General features: G+C 41.3%; 1 protein-coding gene across 1 annotated transcript in view; it reads right to left on the bottom strand.

Moving 5' to 3' along the window:
• Positions 1-992: 992 nt before the first annotated feature.
• LOC311068185 (exostosin-1) overlaps positions 993-22,396 on the bottom strand; it is a 345,962-nt gene continuing 324,558 nt past the window's right edge. Inside the window, exons 10-12 of the mRNA XM_084090477.1 lie at positions 16,522-16,682; positions 3,373-3,544; positions 993-1,654 (exon numbers count right to left, since the gene is read on the bottom strand). Of these exons, the coding sequence (XP_083946603.1) occupies positions 1,469-1,654; positions 3,373-3,544; positions 16,522-16,682 (519 nt within the window). The 3' untranslated portion in view covers positions 993-1,468. The remainder of the gene's footprint in view (positions 1,655-3,372; positions 3,545-16,521; positions 16,683-22,396) is intronic.

Genomic DNA, 22,396 nt, shown 5'->3' with positions numbered 1-22,396 from the left:
TCATGTGTTTTGAAGGAGGCATGGCTTTGGAGACACTCTGCAGGGAGGGTGGGATCTTATGCTTTTAAAGGTAGCTTTCTATTGCTAGCCTCTCCAAAAATACCTAGCCTACCTTTAAAAGACCCTGCCCCCATCCTTTAGTTTTGACTTTAAAGGCCAATTTTCAACTCTATTTGTATTGTGACAATGTTGGTAGTAGGCTATATGTAAATTAACCATGTTTATTCATTCTCTGTGTTACCTGGACAGAGAAATTCACATTTATTTGTCAGCAAAACTCCGCCTGATTACGCAATACTGTGGTAAGCATATCCATCTTATTTTTCAATGCGGAAGTCAGGTGTTTTCTGTGAATGTGCGAGACTTCCGATTTATTAGCTGCTATAGGGAAATAACGAGAAGAATACATCAAAATGCAGTAAACTATAAAACTGTTTGCTACAAACCAGCATATTTATAATTAAGATAATAATTATAGCAGAATAACACGCTGTTTTGTACAGCTAAAAATAACTGGAAGCATAATGACTACGGAAGCCAGACACATTAAAATTGCAAATGGCCGTGGCCTGAAAAATAAGATATATTGCAGACTGATGGGAGGGGCCATGTCCAGTGCATTATGGGTTCTTTAGTTTTCCTACCTTTTTGACAAAAGGGAAGAAAACAGCATCTTTTCTTTGTTTTCTCTAGTCAGGCAGCACTGATTTTCTACCCGCCTTTCTACTGTATAGGCAGCCAAGTTTTATTGAAAGCCCATTTTGTCAGCGGTGAAGTACCCGTTTTAGGGGTTGATGCCTTATTTAACACCCATCCCCCATTATTCACACCCTTCTCACAAATTATTCAAAAGCCATGTGTGAGCTTTCCAACCTAACCTGTTTTTCTTCAAAACATCAGAATATTATTGATATTGGATAATCTGTTCTGAAGTAAAATTGTGGTATTAAAGGAAAAAGAAACACACTAAAATGATACAAAAGTGAATATTTAGGGTGCAAACCCACTTTGCATTCATAGACTTTATTTTTGTTACCTTCTTTTAAATAAAAAGATAATTTCTTAAAAAAAGAATTGAAATTAAAATACATATTGCAGGCATAGGCAACTCTTTCAGCTATTTTTCATCCATTCACACGCCTGTTTCAACGTGTGCAGTGACCACAGCCCTCCCAAACAACAACACCGACAATGACAACAAATTCAAACGCGCAAATACCAGTCTGATTCTGAGCAGCTGTTTGCCACAAAACTTTCAGCCGCAGATAAAACCATTCAGTGTTGCATATTTTGTTATAATTTATTCTGTAGATGGAATATATTGTTTTTGTCTCTGGTCTGTAATGAGTCCAGGTGAATCGAACACTGCAGGTCTATTTCGGGATGTCCGATTGAGTTCACTGGAGTGTGTGTGTGTGTGTGTGTGTGTGTGTGTTTGGGGGGGGGGGGGGGGGGGGGGTGTAGCCCTTCACAACCTCTCGATGTCTCTGTATTTCTTGCGTAGGATGGAGACCTGGTCTTTGAAGAGCACGGGATCCAGACGCAACTGAGAGTGTAAGAGAGGCATGAAGCCAAACCAACTTGTGAAAGAGTTCATGCAGGACTGACGCTGTGCAAAGTGGTCTGGGTCGGCCCATCGAGACGCCTTAGAGCCCTGAGAGAGAGAGAGAGAGAGAGAGAGAGAGGGAGAGAGAGAGGTCTGTGTATGGTTCACCAGGCAGATTATGAATGAGGGCAGGAACATGTTATTGGAATTGGGCAGCACTTTAAAAGACACTGACAAACAGAGCGAACACGGAGTGTTCATTTCACGACTCAGAGGATAGACGACAGTTATGGCCTTACATTCATGAGAAACACTTTGGAAGGATGTCTAGCCTCTTGTTAAAGAAGCTTACAATCAACTAATACAGAACTACATGCTTTGAAAGGTACATACAAATATTTTGTATTGTTCATAACATGTTTCATCACAAAATCTTTAGACATCCTTGACATGACTGACTGATATTTTACAATTTTGAGATTATAATCAGCAAATAGCCATTTAGCTTCTAGCGTTAGCTTCTAGTTTAAGTTCAAGTGAATTTTGAGCAAATATTCAGTAAAACAATAAACTTTCTAAAACTTTGAAACTGTATTTTCCCAAAGTCCAAATTACTCCTAACGTATTTAAACTACATTGCATTGAAAAATGCCGTATTGAAAAACCTAGTTAACTAGCCCATGCTACAAGCTAATAACAAAAAGTAGCTAACCTACCTACAGTATTTAAGGGGGCAATAGCTAATTTTTAAAATCAGAGCAGTACAATTTCTGCCACATACAGTATCTCAATAAGGCTCGATCATGACTCTAAAAGTGAGATAATGATAGCACTTGAGATAAAAAAAACGCATTGCTTGAAAACAGTTAAACTAATGTCAAACTACTGAAAATTTTTTAAAGTTAAAAATAAGAGTTACTACTAAGGGTACATTTACATGACAACAATGTACTAAAAATGGAAAAATCTGCCCTTTGTGTTTTTCGCGTGCAGATGTTGTGAAAACGATCTTAGCATTACTTCTCAATACTGTATCAATAATCTCATGTCAAGAATCTATTTTTTACATTTTTATACTATCAATTTGCAACAACAGAAGATTCAGAGCAACTCAGCCGAAACATACTGTTGTATTGGGATTTTTTTTTTTGCTCCAAAAATGGATGAAGAACATATTACTAGAGATGCACTGATACCTCTTTTTCCAGAAAAACAGTAAACTTCTTGTTCATTGTAATAATGTAGGGAACCACTCCTTATACATAAATCACGTAACAGGTCAAGTTTTTACTTGCATATAAGATTTAGATTATTTATCAGAGCATTTTAACGAGTACGAGTTCATGAGTGCAGTATCAGGCCCGATACCGACACTCGTATCGGTGCATCGCTACTTATTACATTATCATTATATTACATTTTCATTATATCTACTATTGTTTACTTTGCTCTGAAAAGATATGTTGGCTAATCATTAATGCTAAAGGGTGCAGAGTTTTGAAAAAGACAGAGGTGATCTACAATTGGAAAGAAAGAAAGAATGAAGAAATGTATTAAAAGAGAAGGAGAAGGAGAGCAAGGGGAAATGGGTAAGGTAGACAGACAGAGAGAAGGATAGTACAGCAACCTTGCTGTCAATCATTAATCTCACCTTACCATGAAGACATTCATCAAACGGACCAATACTGCTGAATCAGATCCACACACACTCACAGCCCTGGAGCGCTCCATCCATCACACACTACACAGACGTTTCTGATCTCAATAGGGAATCACCCTGGACACACACTCATCTATTTACAATCCATACAAACACAGACTCATACCTGCTGCATCATGGTCTCCTTGTACTGTTTTTTCTGCGTGACTTTGATTGGCGGGAGTTTGGATACTGCAGAGATGAGGAAATTCATGAGGATATCCTCACAGTTGGCCAACTGGTCCACCATTGACAGCAGAGACATCGGCAGGTAGTATGTGTACAGGTGATGGTAATACCTGTCCAAAATAAATAAATAATATATTAAATTGACATCACACGGTAAATATTTATGTTCTGTTTGTGGACTCTTATGTTGTGTTTCCTTTGGTTCCCATATTTCCTCCCTGTGTTTAGTTCCTGTTTGCTTGGTTTCTGATTACATCCTTTGTTACTATGGTTACTCATTGGTTAACTGATTATGTTTACCTATGTCTTATTTGGTTCCTCATTTAGCCAGTGAATTTAAGCCCTCAGTTTTGTTCCACCTTTTGTCCTGTATTGTCTATGCTTGTGTGTAGCTGTGGCAGTTTCTCCAGGGGGTATTCCAGAAAGCAAGGTTATCTTACCATCAAACATACCCTGAACACTTGGTTGATTAACCCAAACTTTCCTTACTCGAGGTATGGAGTACGGAAGTAAGTTCGGCCAACCCAGAGCAGGTTATTAGACATACCTGCTTTCTGGAATACCCCCCTGCTCCTATGGGTTTGTTTGTTTGTTTGTTTGTTTGTTTGAGTGATGTTGCTGCATCAAAATCCTTCTTCTCTTATTTCGCCTGCCTAGCCATGGCAGGCACAGATATTACACACTTCACCATTGAGTTTCTCCAGTAATTTCATGTCTACTCTACAGTAGAGGTTTTCAAACTGGGGTCCAGGGACCGCAAAAAAAAGTCAAAGAAAAATTGTATAACAATTTTAATAATATGTTACATCTGACCAAATTACTACTGTTATAGTTCTCCCAAAAATGTAAATGTTATCAATTTCTCAAGTCCATTGCAAATAGATTTGCTATGCTGCTGCTGCTGTAGGTTATTGCTGCTGCAGCAAAGCAAGTACAGAGATTTGCATGTCAATAGATACACGACACACTGCTGTGAGCATGTAAGACATGCTGCTGCTGCTGTACAATATAGCGTACATGAATTACCCGTAGCAGATCTATACAGGTGGAGATGGGGATGGTGGAGGGTTTCTTAAAGCGCGCTGCAAGTGCTACAGCAAATGCTGACCAAGTATTTGAAGGTTGAGCAGCGAGTTCATTGGCTACTGATACAGCAGGAACCAATCAGCTGTGCCCTATAGAGAATGATGTGATTGCAAGCAGTAGTTTCATGACAGAACTTTGTTTTTTGTTTTTTTCTTCAGGTTCATGCATCTAACAGCACTCTTGTATTGTTTTAAACATTTTTGTAATGCTGTCAATATTTATAATATTTTTCACAACATAAATGGATCCTTATACATGAAAATACATAGCTTCTTTTACCCTAGCTGCCCAGAATACACTAGCAACCACATAATACATTAACAAACCCTTCTAGTATAATGGCAGTGCGTTTTGAATGAGCAAGCACCCTTACATTAACTTATATACAAATCTTGTTTTATAGTGTTATTCACTTAAAGGAATAGTTTACCCAAAAATGAAAATTCTCTCATCGTTTACTCACCCTCATGTCATTCCAAATGCACTTTATGCACTTCTTTCTTCTGCTGAACTCACACACACACACACACGCATGTACGCACGCATGCACGCACGTACGCACACACTATTTTGAAGAATGTTGAATGTTTGGGTTCCCCATTGACTTCCATTGTATTTTTTGTCCATACAGTGGAAGTCAATGGAAACTTACCATACCATTACCACTTAACATTCTTCAAAATATCTTCTTTTGTGTTCCACAGAAGAAATACTATTCCTTTAACAAGCTTATAATTATTTATCATATTTTCTTTTATGAGAAACAACTGAGACAAATTAAATGAGTGCTTCATTAAGAGAAACCTGTGAGCAATAAAACATTTTTTTGGTGGGACTGAGATAGTCACTCATGATATCCTTCACAGACAGAGACAGGAGGAGCCCACCCTGCTGTGAGAACCTCAAAAAGACAGATGTTTTAATTTCTGTGAGTGACACCTTCTCTCTCTCTCTCTCTCTCTCTCTCTCTCTCTCTCTCTCTCTCTCTCTCTCTCTCTCTCTCTCTCTCTCTCTCTCTCTCTCTCTCTCTCTCTTTATTAAACCGAATCTCCTTTCCTGCCTGCAAATGTCTTGTCTGTCATTCTCTTGCCTTCCTTCTCTTTTACTCTCTCTCTTTGAGGGAAAGCCATCAAAACGTTTCTCTCAGCCCTGCAGGTGGCTTATCTCTCTTCACACGTTTATTTATGTCTTTTTCTCCTGTGCACTTTAAGCTCGGGTCATTTTGCAGGTGGTTTGTCAGCTCGCTGACCAGTAGCAAAGCAGTTAATCTGTGTGTCGGGTGTGTGATGTGTCAGTCTGAAGGTCTGTGTGTGTGTGTGGCTCTGTTGTGAATGATGAGTTCGGAGACCTTCGGCTAAAACAAACTGTGAACTCCATCTCACCTGTGCCATTTATCGTTAAAATATGGCCAGTGAAGCTGTCAGACTGAACATTTATTACCTGCTTTAATATCAGCCTGTCTCTGAACGATCTCTATCGCAGCAGGTCCCACAATACAACAGTGTTTATATGTCATTGGTAAGGTGCATTGAGTGTTTTAGAGTGTTTCTATGCTGTTACTAAAGTGCTCTGTGTGTTTTAGAGTGTTGCTATGCTGTTGCAAATATTTACTATAGTGTTTCTATACTATTGCTAAGGTGCTCTGAGTGTTTTTAGACTGTTGCTATGGTGTTGTGAATGGTCTCCAGAGTGTCTCTGTGTGGTTGCTAAGGTGCTCTGGATGTTTTTAGAGTGTTGCCTTTCTGTTGCTAGGGTGTTGTAAGTGGTTACTACAGTGTTTGTGGTTGAACTAGTTGAAACTAGTTGAAATGTAACTAGTTGTTCTTTATCAGCTGAATAATATATTTATTAAAAGTAATTTAACATGAAGGTAATTTATATAGTATAGTCGAGTCCTCAGTGTCCTAGTATAGTCTCAACCTTTTTAACTCAAGCCTGGTTTCAGCTTCCCAATCTGTCCCGCTGGCTCGCGTGAACCATCAGGCTCGGCTATGTGATTCAGTTCGTACGGTCTCCTCCCCGCTTCCGGGGAGTCCGCTATACCATGGTGGGTGGCAATGCTCGTCATGCGTGCGGAGGTCGCCACCCTACTGGCGAAGAGTGTGATCGAGACCGTCCCTCCAGCCGAAATGAAGTCTGGCTTCTACAGCCCCTACTTCATTGTACTCAAGAAGAGCGGTGGGTTACTGCCAATCCTGGACCTGCGCATCTTGAACTGAACCCTTCACAGGCTTCCGTTCAAGATGTTGACAGCCAAACGCATTTTCAAATGTGTTTGTCTGTTGGATTTGTTTGCAGCGATCGACCTGAAGTACGTGTACTTTCATGTCTCCATTCTTCCTCGACACAGACCGTTTCTTCGGTTTGCTTTCGAGGGGCAGGCATACCAGTACACGGTACTTCCATTCGGGCTAGCCCTGTCTCCTCGCATCTTCACGAAAGTCGTCGAGGCAGCCCTTGTGCCACTCCCGCAACACGGTATTTGCATCCTGAACTATCTCGATGACTGGCTGATTCTAGCTCTCTCTCGAGACCATGTTTGCGAACACAGGGACCTGGTGCTCTGGCACCTCGCCTGTCTGGGCCTTCGGATCAACTGGGAAAAGAGCAAACTCTCCCCCGTGCAGAGGATCTCTTTTCTCGTTATGAAAATTGACTCGGTCGCCATGTACGCGCAGCTTACGAGCAAGCACGCAGTCACTGCTGAATTGCCTGAGTCAATTCAAGGGCAAGAGTGCGGTTCCACTGAAGTTATTTCAGAGGCTCCTGGGGCATATGGCATCCGCAGAGGCAGCCACGCCACTCGGACTGCTTCATATGAGACCGCTTCAGCACTGGCTTCGCGATCGAGTCCTGAGATGGGCATGGCAACAGGGCACGCTCCGAGTACCAGTTACTCTGGCCTGCCATCAGAACTTCACCCCGTGGTCGAACCTCTCCTTTCTACCGGCCGGAGTGCCCTTAGAACAAGTTTCCAGGCATGTTGTTGTCTCAACAGATTCCTTTGCCACGGACTGGGGGTGTCATGTGCAATGGACATGCTGCCACGGGCTCCTGGACAGGACCCCAGCACCTTTTGCATGTCAATTGCCTCGAGTTGCTGGCAGTACGTTTGGCTCTGCACCATTTCCGAAGTTGCTCAAGGACCAACACGTACTAGTCCGTTCAGACAGCACGGTGACAGTAGCGTACATCAACCGACAAGGTGGTCTGCGCTCCCGCCGTATGTCGCAACTCGCCCGCCATCTCCTCTTATGGAGTCAGAAGCATCTGAGGTCTCTTCGAGCCATTTATATTCTGGGAGAGCTGAATCGTGCAGCCGACGAGCTCTCACGATTTCGGCCACATCCCGGGGAATGGAGACTGCATCCCTCATGCTTACGTAGACAGAACGCAGTGTTTCAGGACCTCAGACCAGCTCTTTGTCTGCTTTGGTGGGAAGCTGAAGGGAAAGGCTCTCTCCAAGCAAAGGTTGTTTCACTGGATAGTGGACGCCATTGTTTTGGCTTACCAGATGCAGGGTCGTCCATGCCACCTAGGGGTGAAGGCACCCTCCACCTGGAGTGTGGCTTCCTCCTGGGCTTTAGTGCATGGCACCTCGCTAACAGACATCTGTAGAGCTGCAGGCTGGGCGACACCCAACACTTTCACGAGATTCTATAATCTCCGGGTAGAGCCAGTGTCCTCTCATGTACTCGCTTCCACTAGCCAGTAAGTAGGACCTGCTTGGTGTCATCGCTTGCTGCGCCATTCCACTCCACGGACTGGATACATGCGCTATTTCACTCAGATGAGTTCCTCTTAGACCCTGAGTTCCTCATGCACTGTCGATGCCGTCACCAGAGTGCATGCCCCGTCGGTCAGCCCTCGTGATTGGCTAGGTGCTTCCATGTGCATGGTTCCCCGCTTGGGTAACCCCCACATGTGTATTTCCACGGTAAGTCTCCTCCGAGCACGTGTTTTCCCGTGGCAAGACCTCTTGCCATCTCGAGGTTGAAACATTCCATCCTGCGGTCTGTATACCTTTGAGTCTTCCATATGCATCCCGCTCTCGGGTCATATGTGTATTCTAAGTCCTCCCTACGGGTAGGCGCTTTGTTACATATTCCACCTGGGATATGCCACCCAGTGTACCTTGGTATTCTTGCGTTAAGCCTTGCTCTTCATCCGTGCTAGTCTCATGACAGGGAGCTCAGACTTACTCAGGGCACTGGAAGACAGCCGCTATGGCGTGATTGAATTGGGACCCCCATTTCATCATTCACTGACGTAACTCGTAGTGACTTAAGTCCCCCTGCCACAACAATGTACCGCTGAAACAGCCGGGCGCACAGTTTCGTCTCCTCAGCAGGTAACAATGCGAGATTGCACTTGCGGCTCCTTTTATACCCACGCGGTGGGGCGGAATTTGCATCGCGTTTTGCATTTGCATTTGCAGACCCATGGTATTTTCATACTATTAGCTCATTTTCTAATAACTCAAAGGTGATAGGGCTCTCTAGCAAAACCCCCATTTCGTCATTCACTGACGTAACGTCTCCGTTCCCTCCTCAGGGAACGAGGGTTACATACGTAACCAAGATGTTTCTTATACCAAAAGATGTGAATATGAAGGAAAACTGTAACATTACCCCCGGTCTCCCTAAAAGGCTAGAAGTAATGCTACATTAATCAAAGTGTACTGGAGCCAATTATATCTACTCATGATGAAAGATGAATTCATATTGACATCACTAGAGAGAGACAACACAAAATATTTATGTGCTAGATATTTAATTAAACTACTTTACTAAATCTAGCTATATGTGTAGCTTGATGATTCTTGGTATATCACTTGTATTTCAGAGTTAAATTTAACAAGCTAAAGAAACAAATCAGTCCTTTCTTTCTACAGGGAAATCAGGGTACTATATACAAGTATTTTGTGGTTTCTTCAAAGGGACTTCAGACTTTGACTCTGAATGATGGTCCAGCTATGAAAAATGTTATAAATTCAATTTCATAAGTGCAAATGTTCAGGACAGGTGTATGTTTTAATGGCATGTGTGATTGTTTAGACATTTATTTCTTCTACATATAGCTTACTGAGGTGTGAGGTGCCATAACACTTGAAAAGGATAAGATGAATATATAATAAGACATTCGGATATAACATAATAAGACATAATAAGATATAACAACACTTTTCTTCATGGTCAAGTCCGTCCATGACCGGGGGATTGTTAAGCTCCAACAAACATAAATAAAACACATGTATCATAACAGTACGTACCTTATATATTTCAAGTCTTCTGAAGTCATATGATACTGTAGCCTTTTGTGAGAACAGACTTAAATTTATGTCATTTTTCCACTGAAAACCCTTCAACATACCCAGTGTTGGGCAGTAACTAGTTAATTAGTTACTGTGGGCGTCACAGTAATAATATTACTTTCCCTGGTAACTAGTAGTGTAACTAATTACTAATAAAATTTAAGTAATATCACATTTACCATCCAAAAAAATGGCTAGTTACTAGTTATCACTAATGATTTGAAATTCAAAAATCCAATCATACCTATAATTTATAATTTGTATATTTTTTAATTGTTAAATTATTTTTATTTTTTTATCAAAGCCATTATTTTTATTTTGTAGGGAGAAAGGATGACATCAAAAACATCAATGTCACATGTAAATTGTGTAGTGGTACTAAGACTTTGTCTACTGTGATCAAGCACATCAACATGAAACTCCCCCCGCCAAAGATGTGGCCGAGGATGATGGCTGTAGCCCTAAAAAGGCTAAACAACAAAAATTTTATTTTTATCGTGCTGGACAGCAGTCTACAACAAGCGAAAAAGAACTAATGAAGCTTGGCTAGTTATGTGGTTGATGAAATGTTGCCTATCTCCACGATTGACTCTCCATCTTTTAGGAAGAGCCAAGGATAAAAAAACATTTTTATGAAATATAACACCCCCACTCCATCCAGCGCACCTGTGGAAAGACTGTTCTGCTTAGGAAGATTGGTTCTGACACCAAGAAGAGGCAGACTGTCCGATAAAAGGTTTGAAAAGCTTCTCCTGATGAGATATAATCACGCTTCAGATGTGAGCAGTGAAAAACTAGTGGTGAGCAATAGGCTAAAAAAAAATGAGTTTAAAATTAAACATGAATGCAAATAGTATATTACTTATTGTAATTTAATTTAACTTAATTGTTGCTGTGTGCCTACTGTTTTATTTGTAATGTAATATTTTTAGGTCTTATTTAAGTGAAACATTCACAGACCACATTCCATTAATTGTTGTTGCCAGATATATACATAGCATACTACTGTATAAACCCATTTCATCATCAGATTAAATGTTCTGGTGCTTGTTGGCCTCTTTTTCATTCAACCAACATGTTTGGTTGGTTCTATCTGTTTGAGCCCTGTTGTAGATTTTACTATGCTGCTGCTTTATTAAATAACAGAAGTTGTTTAAAAAATAGTGGCTTGTCATCAGTTTGAGCTAGTTGTACTCTTTGTTTATCTGTAACTTTCATGGATCCACAGGCTGCAAAAACGACTGTAATTTTGGGCTGTAATGGAAAAGTAAAGTAACTAGTACTGTAACTAATTACTGTTGGCCAGGAGTAATAAGTAATACTATTACTTTTCAAAGGAGTAATTAGTAATGAGTAATATATTAATTTTTTTGAGTAACGAGCCCAGCACTGATCATACCTCTCAAATGGCATTTGCACTTTCGCATATTCAACAGTCTATTACAATACGCACATTAATAGTGTTTAAAGTCAGACCTGGCTCTATGTATCTTCACCAATAGATGCATATGCAAAAGTTACTGTTCCCTTTCGAACGGGAACTCGTGCTGCATCCCCTAGAGGGCGCTATGGGGAATGCCTCTGGCGTGACTGGTGTCTGAAGCATGAGTCTAAACACGACAATGAACTTGACATTGGCAGGCGGCAGCCTATGACGTAACTACTGGTGCGACTGGGAGTATAAAAGGGCACCAGTGACATACGTCATCCCCTTTCTTGTCTTCTGTTTGAACGTGTGTCTAACTGGAAGACTATGGCTAGCATTAGTGCTAAGTCCTTTAGAAAGAGTGTGTGCATCCATGTCAGCGTTTTCTGACACACACAATATGTGCATTATTTGCATGGGCGTGGAGCATGCATGCTCAGTCCTTGATGGGGCTGTTTGCGTGCATTGTAAGCGCTTTTCTATGAAGAAACTTCACTCTTGTCTGTCCCTCTTCTCAAGGGAATTAAGACAGCCATCTGTGCCTCGCGGTTCAGGACCTGCTGAGGCGAGTAGGAGACTGAGGTTTTGGAGCTTGCGGATGAGTTCGAGAAAGGTATGAATATTTCTCATATATTTCATGAGCAGGACGAGGCTGATGAGATCGAAGATGTTTCTGAGTGCTCTAAGCCCGCCTGCCCCGCATATGACGAGTTAGAAGTTATGTCCCGCACCATAGCGAGATTAGATCTGCCATGGAAGTGCAAGGTTGCTCGTAGTCACTTGGATGAACGCTTTTTGTCAGGACATAACTGTCCAGCTCATACGAGCCTTCCCTTTCTTACAGATCTTCATGCTGAGGTGGACAGATCATGGGGAAAGCCATATTCAGCCTGCATCCATCGCCCGAATTATGCTGATGTGGAGGGGATGCGGGAGTATGGTTATGCATTGATGCCTCCGATCGAAGAGACGCTGGCTAGCTATCTCTTGATGGGCGAGGCATCTGCACTGAATGCTCCATCTCTGCCTAATAAACCGCTGTGTGTCACATTTCGCCATAATGGCAGAGCATATGTGTCAGTGGGTCAGGCTTAGGGATGGCGAAAACGGAAAAAAAATTCTTGACCGACCACTGAGCCTCATTAGCCGGTTGAAACCGGTTAACCGATTAGTTTAAAATATGCTACGCTATTTGAAATAACAGCCATTTCGAGCCGCGCCTGCAATTTCGCAACTCTGTCACACCTCTCTGCCGCTCTGCCTCCAGGCCCTTCCACTCATGTCACTTTTTTTAAATCCCCTACAGTGCGAAACAGCGCGAAAAAAACGCGGCGCCGAGGAGCTTGTATGTAATCGGAGGACAAATGGCTCCTTGGTTTCGAAATGGTTTGGGTACAAGGTGATCGCGTTGAAAATAAAGGCGTTTGTCTAGCGTTAGAAGCTCATTTGAAACATTGCCGCGGCTCATTTAAGAAAATGACAGCTCTGAAGAGACGCCGCTTTAGTTTGAGGTAGTGCTAACAATAATAAAGAAAGATGATGATCATCAGGTGTCGCGTTTTCAGGTGATACATCATAGATGATGTGCTACTATTGTATTTAAGCACTGTATCACACAAGTTGCAACTTACATCTGTGTCATTCTTTTTGGTGAAATGGTCCCACACACTATTTTTCTTTGCACGCTTCATCCTGTCGTCTACCCTGGCTCTAACCTCGAGTGTTTTAGCCTGTAGCCTTTACTTTTCGCAAACCTTGTGAGCGCACGAACCCAAACGCTGTGACCTCGCGCCAAATGTTTTTATTGGTTTATTAAGTACAAACAGGTGAGTTATGAAAAATTGAGTGTGAGGTATTTGTTCACTTCACACAAAAAGATCTTGGAATTAGATGGCTAACTGTAGTAGCGTTTAGTCCACTGTCTATAATAGCCTAATTTAGAGATCACTTTTTTTTTTTTTTACTGACTACTGACAACTTTGATTGGTTAACGTTGATACGGTCAACCATCGGTCAAACGGTCATCGGTTAACATCCCTAGTCAGGCTGGTGCGGCGCTGCACACTATGGCTATGGCTTCCCCCTGAAGCGGTAGAGGAGCTGTACCACACCACAGATTTGGCTCTCCGTACAACAAAACAAACTGCGATCAGTCGATCCATGGCGGCCATGGTGGCTATGAAGAGGCATCTCTGGGTGAACCTGGCTGACATCTGGGAGAAAGAGAAAAACGTTCTCCTCGATGCGTCAGTTCCGCCCTCTGAACTTTTCAGCACATCCATTGAGACAGTGGTTGGTAGATTTAGGGAGGTGAAGGCGTGCTCCACAGCTTTTAAGACCTTTATACCTTGCCGGTTCAGGTCCGCGCCTTAGACTGAGAAGGGGTCTGGCTTGTCCCAGTCTCAGGACCGGAGACAAGACCAGAAGGCTAGCCTCTCGCGCTCCCCCTCTTTCGAGGGGTACAGCGCAGAGGAGGTGGAAAGCCAGAGGGAGAATAAAGACCCGAGGGAGGTGAAACAAAAGAAGCGTTCTAGGGTCCCAGAGGCTAAAATAACATCTGACTCCTTCCTTCCTGAGGCATCCACCTCCCTCAGATAGCGTCATCAAGTAGTTGGCTTCCTGTAAGCCTCCTTGGTATGCTGTTCTGAGTATAGGACATTGCTAGGCCTCCTCTCACTTTAGAGAATTGTAATGTTGAGGTCTCTGTCTGCAGAGCTCCACCACACAGTGGTGCTGAGTTGTCAGGCTTTTGTAGCCTCTTTGGCCACTGCCTTTAGGAAGCGCCATGGGCCTCCTCTTGCTATAAAGAGTTATTTTTGCCTCTGCTCTTTTTAAGCTTCACCTGCATACAGTACAAATTGATTATGCTTCATCAAGCCTCCTCAGGAAGCTGTTTTCGGCTCTCTGAGCCACCTTAGCTATTGCTTAGGCCTGGAGCATTGTTAGGCTTCTTCTCGTTATGAGAATCTTCCTGTGAGGCAATGTTGTCAAGCCGTTAGGCTCCCTTTGAGCATCTTTGTCTACTGCTTTTATAGAAACTGCTCCTCAGTGCTCAGGGGAAGCATTGAGTTGTTAGGCGAACTACGTGCCTCCTTGATGGGAGCTCGACAGGGTAACAATGCTGAGATGTTAGGCTCTCTTGAGCCTCCTCGGCTGTTCTTTTGATAAAGTGTTGCTAGGCCTACTGTTAGGCCTCTGCTCCCCAGGAGCTCCACCCTTTTCTGGAATTACGAGTTGGAGCTGCCCTCACCTGAAGACAAGAATTGGATGACGTATTTCACAGGTGCCCTTTTATACTCATGGTTGCACCAGTAGTGATGTCATAGGCTGCCGCCTGCCAATGTCAAGTTCATTGTCATGTTTAGACTCATGCTTCAGACAATGGTCACACCAGAGGCATTCCCCATAGCGCTCTTTAGGGGATGCAATATCTCGTTCCCCTTCTCATGGAACCATGGTTACATAACCTGAGACGTTTTGGTTATTGTGTATGTAATGCCCTGTGAAGAAGATAAGCAAGTAAGCAGATTAAAATAAGCAAAGGATTTTTCTCATTTTTGTAAAGGATTAGTAAACTCAGCTAATCAGGTTGTATTAGCTATGGCAAACTGACTACGGATATTTTCAGATGACACACACTTTAATCCACAGCTGTGCTTGGGTCTCAGAAACAATTGGAACAAATAAAAAGGAACTAAAGTTCATTGCAAAAATTGTATACATTTGTCTCTCTTTTTTTTCATTCCATCCTACCTTACAACATTGTGCAACATAATTATTTACGTTGATTAGCCCTCAAATGCCTACTATTATACTGTTTGAAAGTATTTTAATTAAAAATCAATAATACTGTTGAATTCAAGCATTTTCCCAGCACTTTTTTTTAAAGCAGTGGCAGCTGGTGCTTTTCAACGGTGGGACGGCTACTTGTAATAAGCTAATAATGACTTTAAATTCACCTAATTATAATATATATATATATATATATATATATATATATATATTATTCATTATTGGCCACTTGTTGCAAGTTCTTTTCAGGAGCACATTCAAGCACCAAATAAATAATTGGGGCTTCCAGGCAGGACAAAATACAATGATTTAAAGCTCAATCTTCAATGAAATAATCATCATTTGAAGATTACACCGTGTCTAGTTTTGTGAAAATTAAACTTAGCCTGTTAACTGTCAGCGTCCTGGTATAGCGGGACACTTTTTTATTGTCTTTTTTCTCTATCGCATATTTTAGTAATCCTTATACATTAGCTTTAACACATCACATATTTTAGTAATCATCATAAATTAGCTTTAACACTCAAAATTAATTCTGTGAAAACTTCTCCAATGAAATGGGACATTGCTTTACCATGAAAACAGTACATTAAAACCTTTAAATTCTCAAAAAACTCAAATTTCAACTTTAAATTTGGAACACAACTTAGACATACGCTCATCGGCCACTTCAGAACTGCCTTAATTCTTCATGGCTTAGATTCAACAAGGTGCTGGAAACATTCCTCAGAGATTTTGGTCCACATTGACATGATAGCATCACACAGTTGCTACAGATTTGTTGGCTACACATCCATGATTCGAATCTCTCATTCCACCACATCCCAAAGCTGCTCTATTGGATTGAGATCTGGTGACTGTGGAGGCCATTTGAGAATATTGAGTTACTCATTGTCATGTTCAAGAAACCAGTCTGAGATGATTTGAGCTTTGTGACATGGCATACTATCCTGTTGGAGTAGGAAACCGTATCATGGATAACACACAAATGGGATTACAGAGGGGGAATCACATCATATGGGCATCTAGCCAATACAAGGGCTGACCGGTCGTGCATACACACAAGTACTGGACCTGGTGTCAGATGCCTCTGGCGTCTCTCTGACTTTGTGCACACAGGAGATTCCCAGAGAGCGCGTCAGTACCGCACTGCGTTCTCTTTTGTGTCTTATCGCGCTTGAATGGTTTAAAAGCATTTGCTTGAATAAGAGCGTGATCATATAATGTAACCCTGGCCAAAAAAATTATGGAAAAAAACCAGATCCTGCATTACTTAATTTGAACACGTTAAACTGAAAAAAAATGCATTGCAATTGTCAACGCATTAATTCTGACAGCTCTAGTTAAAATGCAAATACATATTATTGTTGAAATGTTGAAAAATAGAAAAAAAAAAAAGCAGAATAGAACAGAAAAAAATACATCTTTAGGTCAGTTTTGTCTGTGTTGTATTGTTCTCTGGAGATTACCTGTGGTAGAACGCAGCTCCTGTGAGCACCATGGAGTATTCGTTGGTCCATTTAGAAGTATAACCCCACCTCCCCTTCCCACTGTCCCAGTAATGGCTGCGTGCTGGGTAGCCTACAATACGATCTGGAAAACTTTGCCATACAATGAAGGCAAATTCCACCTGCAAACACAGAGAAGTGCACAATTTAGATTACAAAAGTTCTGAAATATACTAAAGTAAATAAAGAAGTTTCATTTTTGGTTTTCCTTTAAGAACGAAGACATAATGTTTCTGTCCATTATCTCTTCAGACTTAAGATAAAAAACAAAGCGAACACACTGCTTAAGAAACTCATCAGAGGAGATTAAAGAAGTAGAATTAACAAAAGCAACATTTGCTCTCTTGATAGTCTGTTGAAAGAACTGTCATGGGCTAACTTCCAGTGAGATAAATGATCAAAAGAGCCAATGGGAGTTAAAAGAGAACAAGCCTTTTTTAACTCATCTCTTTATTTATAGCCTTGGATTTTCTAATGCCTTCAGACATGCTTCAACGTCAACACAACTGACTTGTCTGCATGCAGGGGATGAGAGCCATTCTTGCTCTGTCAAAGTCAGCGTGCGCACATATTAAAAAATGAACCCTCAAATCAGAAGAAAAGGTTGCAAACGTCCCCCTTAATGTTACAATAGATTAATCGCTGCATTAGTCGTAGACTCTGAGCTAGATTTATGACATCATGCAAATAACGTGGCCGTAAGGAATTACGGCTTTAAGGCGCACCATTCCAGCAATGCATTGTGGGTGACACAATGAAATTTGCTGCATTCATTATGTGTACCGGACCTTGATTATGGATCTGAGTGAGTGGGAAAGATGAATGGCAGATAGAATCACGGCTGCTTTTTTCAAGAAGAACGGCACTCTATTATAATGAATATAACTAATTGTCTAAAACAATTTTTTTTGTGTGAAATTTGTGCCAAAACAAAAAAGGTCAATACTGAAATGATGCATTAAGCATCACTCACACAGGAGTCACTTTCAAATTAAGACAAACATGACGTGGGGGAAAAAACAGTTAAAAGTTACGAATTCATTTCCACAACATATTATTTTGTTCCCTTTTTTTAGGTAAACTTGGCCATGCTGTACTAATTAATTCCTTTGTTTTAGTCAATTAATAAGTCTTTAGAAACATATTTTTTATTGTAGCCATGATATTTGGCTACAATAAAAAGGATTTTTCCTCGCATGTCATGTGCAAGGCCCCGTAGATTTATGTTGGTAAACATGGCAAATTTGTGTGACCAACTTGAACCCGATGCAAAATTTGTGTAGGGACACCTACCCGGACATACAGGTATAAATAGGATCAGCATTACTTACTTCATTCATGTTTTTCTGAGGAGGGAGGTTCAGGGCTGTGGCAGGGGGACGTAACATCTCTGTTCACTCCTTTAGGGAAAGGGGGTTACATTAGTAACCTAGACTCTCCTATTCAGTCAGTCACGTTCAACGTTACATCGAACTGACGTCATGGGGTCCCTATGGAAAAGCGCCATAGCCACTGAACTGTGTTGCGAGTGTTGGAGACGCAGATGCTGGCAAGCTTCCGTGTACCCTTTTGACAACTGCTCTCACTATGTCATAACATACCCAGCGCCCCATGTAAGCCAAGGAGGTAGTCCTCCATACCGAAGGGGACGGAATGGACAGGGTTTACTCTGGGGATGGTCGAAGCTGCTCTTCCTACCCCAGGCAAGAGTGCATTGGAACACAATTCCCATTGTTTTTCAGCCATGACCACAACGCTGGGGAAGCGTGTCCAATCCAAAAGGAGGGGAACACTACGGAGACCACACCCGGCCCAAAGGAAGTAAACGTGTGGAGGTTACACATAGGGACTGACCCGTGGGGCAGTGCTACATATGGAAGATCTCTGCGGTAGGTCCTACCACACAGAGAAAAAAGATGTTCTGCACGGGGGAGAGCTTGCTCTTTTCCCAGTTGACCCGAAGCCTCAAATGGCTAAGGGGCCTGAGCACCAGGTTCCTGTGTTCGCATAACTGATCCCAAGACTGGGCCAGAATGAGCCAGTTGTTGAGATAGTTGAGGTTGCGAATGCCCACCTCCCTGACTGGGGCAAGGGCAGCCTCCGCAACCTTAGTAAAGACGCGGGGAGACAGGGACAACCCAAAGGGTAGGACCCTGTACTGATATGCTCGACCCTCGAACACAAAGTGTAGAAACGGTCTGTGTCGAGGAAGAATCAAGACATGGAAGTACGCATCCTTCAGGTTGATTGCTGCAAACCAATCCTGGGAGTGAATGCACATAAGATCTGTGTGAGCATCTTGAATGGGAGCCTGTGAAGGGCCCGATTCAAGACAAAGAGATCAACGATTAGCCATAACCCCCGCATTTCTTGGGTACAATGAAGTACAAACTGTAAAATCCTGACTTCATCTCGCTAGGAGGACTGCAATATCCGCTCGCAGGAGAGGGGCGTCCTTGCCTGCCATCGAGGTAAACAGGGCGCTATATGTATATATGGACGCTGAACCTGGGGGGAAGCCCGGCGAACTGAATCGCATAGCCGAGTCTGATTGTGCGAATGAGCCAACAGGAAGGGCTAGCCAAGCTCCTAAGCTCCGTACGAGTGGTACCAAAGGGCCGGGTGGAGAATCTTTAGTTCCGTTTTATTTCTGTTCTGCCGAGCAGGCGAACAGGCTGGGGGCCAGCCCGTGGCATCTTGGTGGCAGAGTCACACCGGGGCAGGATGTGCTTTATGGCCTCCGTCTGCTTCTGGACTGCCGAGAACTTTTGGGCAAAGTCCTCGACAGTGTCGCCTGTCAGGAAGAGGAAAGCGAATTTTGTCAGCGTCCTTCATCTCAGCTAGGTCCAATCATAGTTGATGTTCCTGGCCCACCAGAGTGGACATCTTCTGGCTTGCAATTCTCACTGACCAATGTTCATTGGCTCATTTTGTTACCACTTGGAGGTGATTGGATGTAACGTCAAACGTTACTAACTGAATGGGAACTATAGCTTTCTAAGCTACAAGCTACACATAATCTAATGGAGTTTAAGTCGTGATAAAACAGGTGCAACAGATCTTTTATTTCATATTGTGATGTACATCCAAGTGAAACATTGTTGTAAAAGAAAAAAGGTATGGTGGGGAATTGGTTCAATCCATCAGTTGTTGATTGGATGGAGGCGGATCTGAATGCAAGTTTAGAGTCAATTGTATGAAAGGGCTGGAGTGAGTAATTAGTCACATGAATTTTGTGGCTCAGATGATTGATTTAAACATTTTTTTTTGTGAGTTCCCACAAGCAAAATTGGGGATCCAATTGAGATGAATGGGAATGCTAACATTTGTGGCAAGCGCACATACAGTCAGATGTGCAATAAAGACAAAATGGGAAAACAAACATACAATAGATGAAGACACAAATTCACCTGTGGAAATAAGCACACACTAGATTAATGCTGTAATTTATATTACTCTGTCATTGTACTATAACAATTATTACCCTTTCTGGTCAATTCTTCAGGCCATTAACTGCAGCACAGACATCATAACCCATGGGCTCTGCTTTGCCGCTGTTACACCACACATGTACCTACAGTCTAATGATGCTTGACGCACAAGAAAAACTCAACCCCTATATTACATTTCCCATTTTAATAAGCTAGTTAATGAGTTGAAACAATGCAATTATCAATTCCGTGGAGCCATAGCGCTGCACAGTCTTAAAAAAAATTCAACTGCTACTGCTAAATATGCCATATTCTCACAATCTCAGCACTATTCAATTAAAACCCTCTCAAACGCTTAAAGGGCAATTACTGTGGCAGATTACTGTGCGAAACGAGTAGAAGCTTCTTTCCAAATGTTGCTGGATTTGTCTAAAGCCACAAGAGCTTCCACACTGAAACTGAGACTCATTAAACTTTTGTAATACGGGTTCTGTAATCTTGTACCACTATAAAAGTTAAGTGGATATTCTGGCCAGGCAGAGGTAAAGATGTACTAGCTGCAGTTAATAAAACATCAGTTTGTTGAATTATGAAGAGCAGGTTTCAAACACACACTGAGCTTCGCCACATGTAATGAACTTTAGAAATTAGAAGCTTTCTACATCTGATTGTGATTGGATGAATTCTCCCCGCTTGTAACACTGAAATGGAATAATACCTTACAACATCATCGAATTTTTATAGTACTATTATACCATTTTTGTACTAATATATATATATATATATATATATATATATATATATATATATATATATATATATATATATATATATATATATGCAAAGCGTATAAGTTGTGCCACTGAGTCTAATAGTGATAGTGAGTTTTGCATTCAAATGTAGGAAATTCATTCATATATATGGTACAACTTACCCCACTGTTTCTGGCACATTATATATAATAATTCATGACTAACCTTTACTTATGACTAATGGTTTTATACATTTGCAATTTACCAACATAATTAAACATTTACACATAGATACATTTACTTTGACATAAATCAAATTTTACCTGCCATTTACAACATTTACAAAACAACAACAACAACAATAAAAAAAGTTGATCACTTTTCTCAACTACAGGCAGGTGTATATGAAGGGATCTTGGTAATTGTATGGCCACATGATAAACAATTCTCTGTCTCATACAAGATTCACAGTTGCATAAATCTAAAGAATGTTTATCTTTCTTTCCTTAAACTTCCCCCTGGAATTAGGATAGTGTCAGAGAGTCGTGATTTTGCTAACTTCTACTGTTGGATGATTCAACATAATAAGACTTGCACCATCAGAGGATCAACACAATCTTTCAAGATCCAACTGCAATGTACATTCCCTAACAAGATTAATTCCCACATTGTTTTTCTCCAACCCCTGCCTAGGAATTTACAAACAAGCTTCATATTCCCATAGATTCTGCCAGGAAAGCTGGCCAAAAAATGTGTTTCTTTTGTTTTTACCTAGAAAATGCCCTACACCCTGTAAACTGCAAAGGGAGAATTATCCTTGCGTTGCCAACAAATCCTTTCTGGCCTTTGGATCATCTCAGCCTTAATCAAACTTAGACATACGACACTCTAATCATCACAGCACCCTGTCTGTCTGAGAATAAATAAATCCCAGAATACTTCACATTGCCTAAAACATCTTTGCCAGATGGTGCAGCCATGTTTTGTGAATTGGCACTGCAGCCAGACTGATTTGCATATCACAGCTCGAGGAATGATAGTTGTTAACATTTATAATCCTTTTAAATAATAATCACTCCAGATTTGGCCAATTTGCTGAAAAATGGAATATCATTCAGGTCTTTGAAACATTAAACTATTCTGTGACACTTTGTTTCTATATAAACATAAGTAGGCTAACTTTGCCACTACATGTCAACTAACTCTCAGAGTATTCCACTGATAAAAATGATTCTGTGGTGAAGTAAATAAACAAATGTAATTTCAAACCTGAATAAGTTAGTTCTGGCAATAATTTAAAAAAGTATACATTCTATATTAGTACTCAATTTAAGATTGTAGAAATTAAAGCGTAAATATCAACGTAATAAAATTAAGAAAACTGACTCAAATTTCTGATACTAGTGTTGCCATCATGCACTGCATTTCCCACTGTTTTCCAGCTGTTTTACACTGTTTTATCATTGCTTTATTTGTTAGGTTTAGAAACTTGCTATTTTGTGACATCTGGAGTTAATTGTCTACTCAAAATGAGCCATTCATTCTCAAAAATGATCCATCGAATGTTACTTGTGTACTGTGTACCAAGTATTGAGATCTCTGTGTTCGAGTAGGTACAGCATAACTTCTATTAGCCTATGTAGATATGTTGTC

Source organism: Abramis brama (assembly GCF_963993115.1).
Source record: "Abramis brama genome assembly, chromosome: 18".
NCBI classification, from domain to species: Eukaryota; Metazoa; Chordata; class Actinopteri; order Cypriniformes; family Leuciscidae; genus Abramis; species Abramis brama.
The sequence above is the reverse complement of the archived record's forward strand: the minus strand, read 5'-3'. Positions and strand labels throughout refer to the sequence as shown.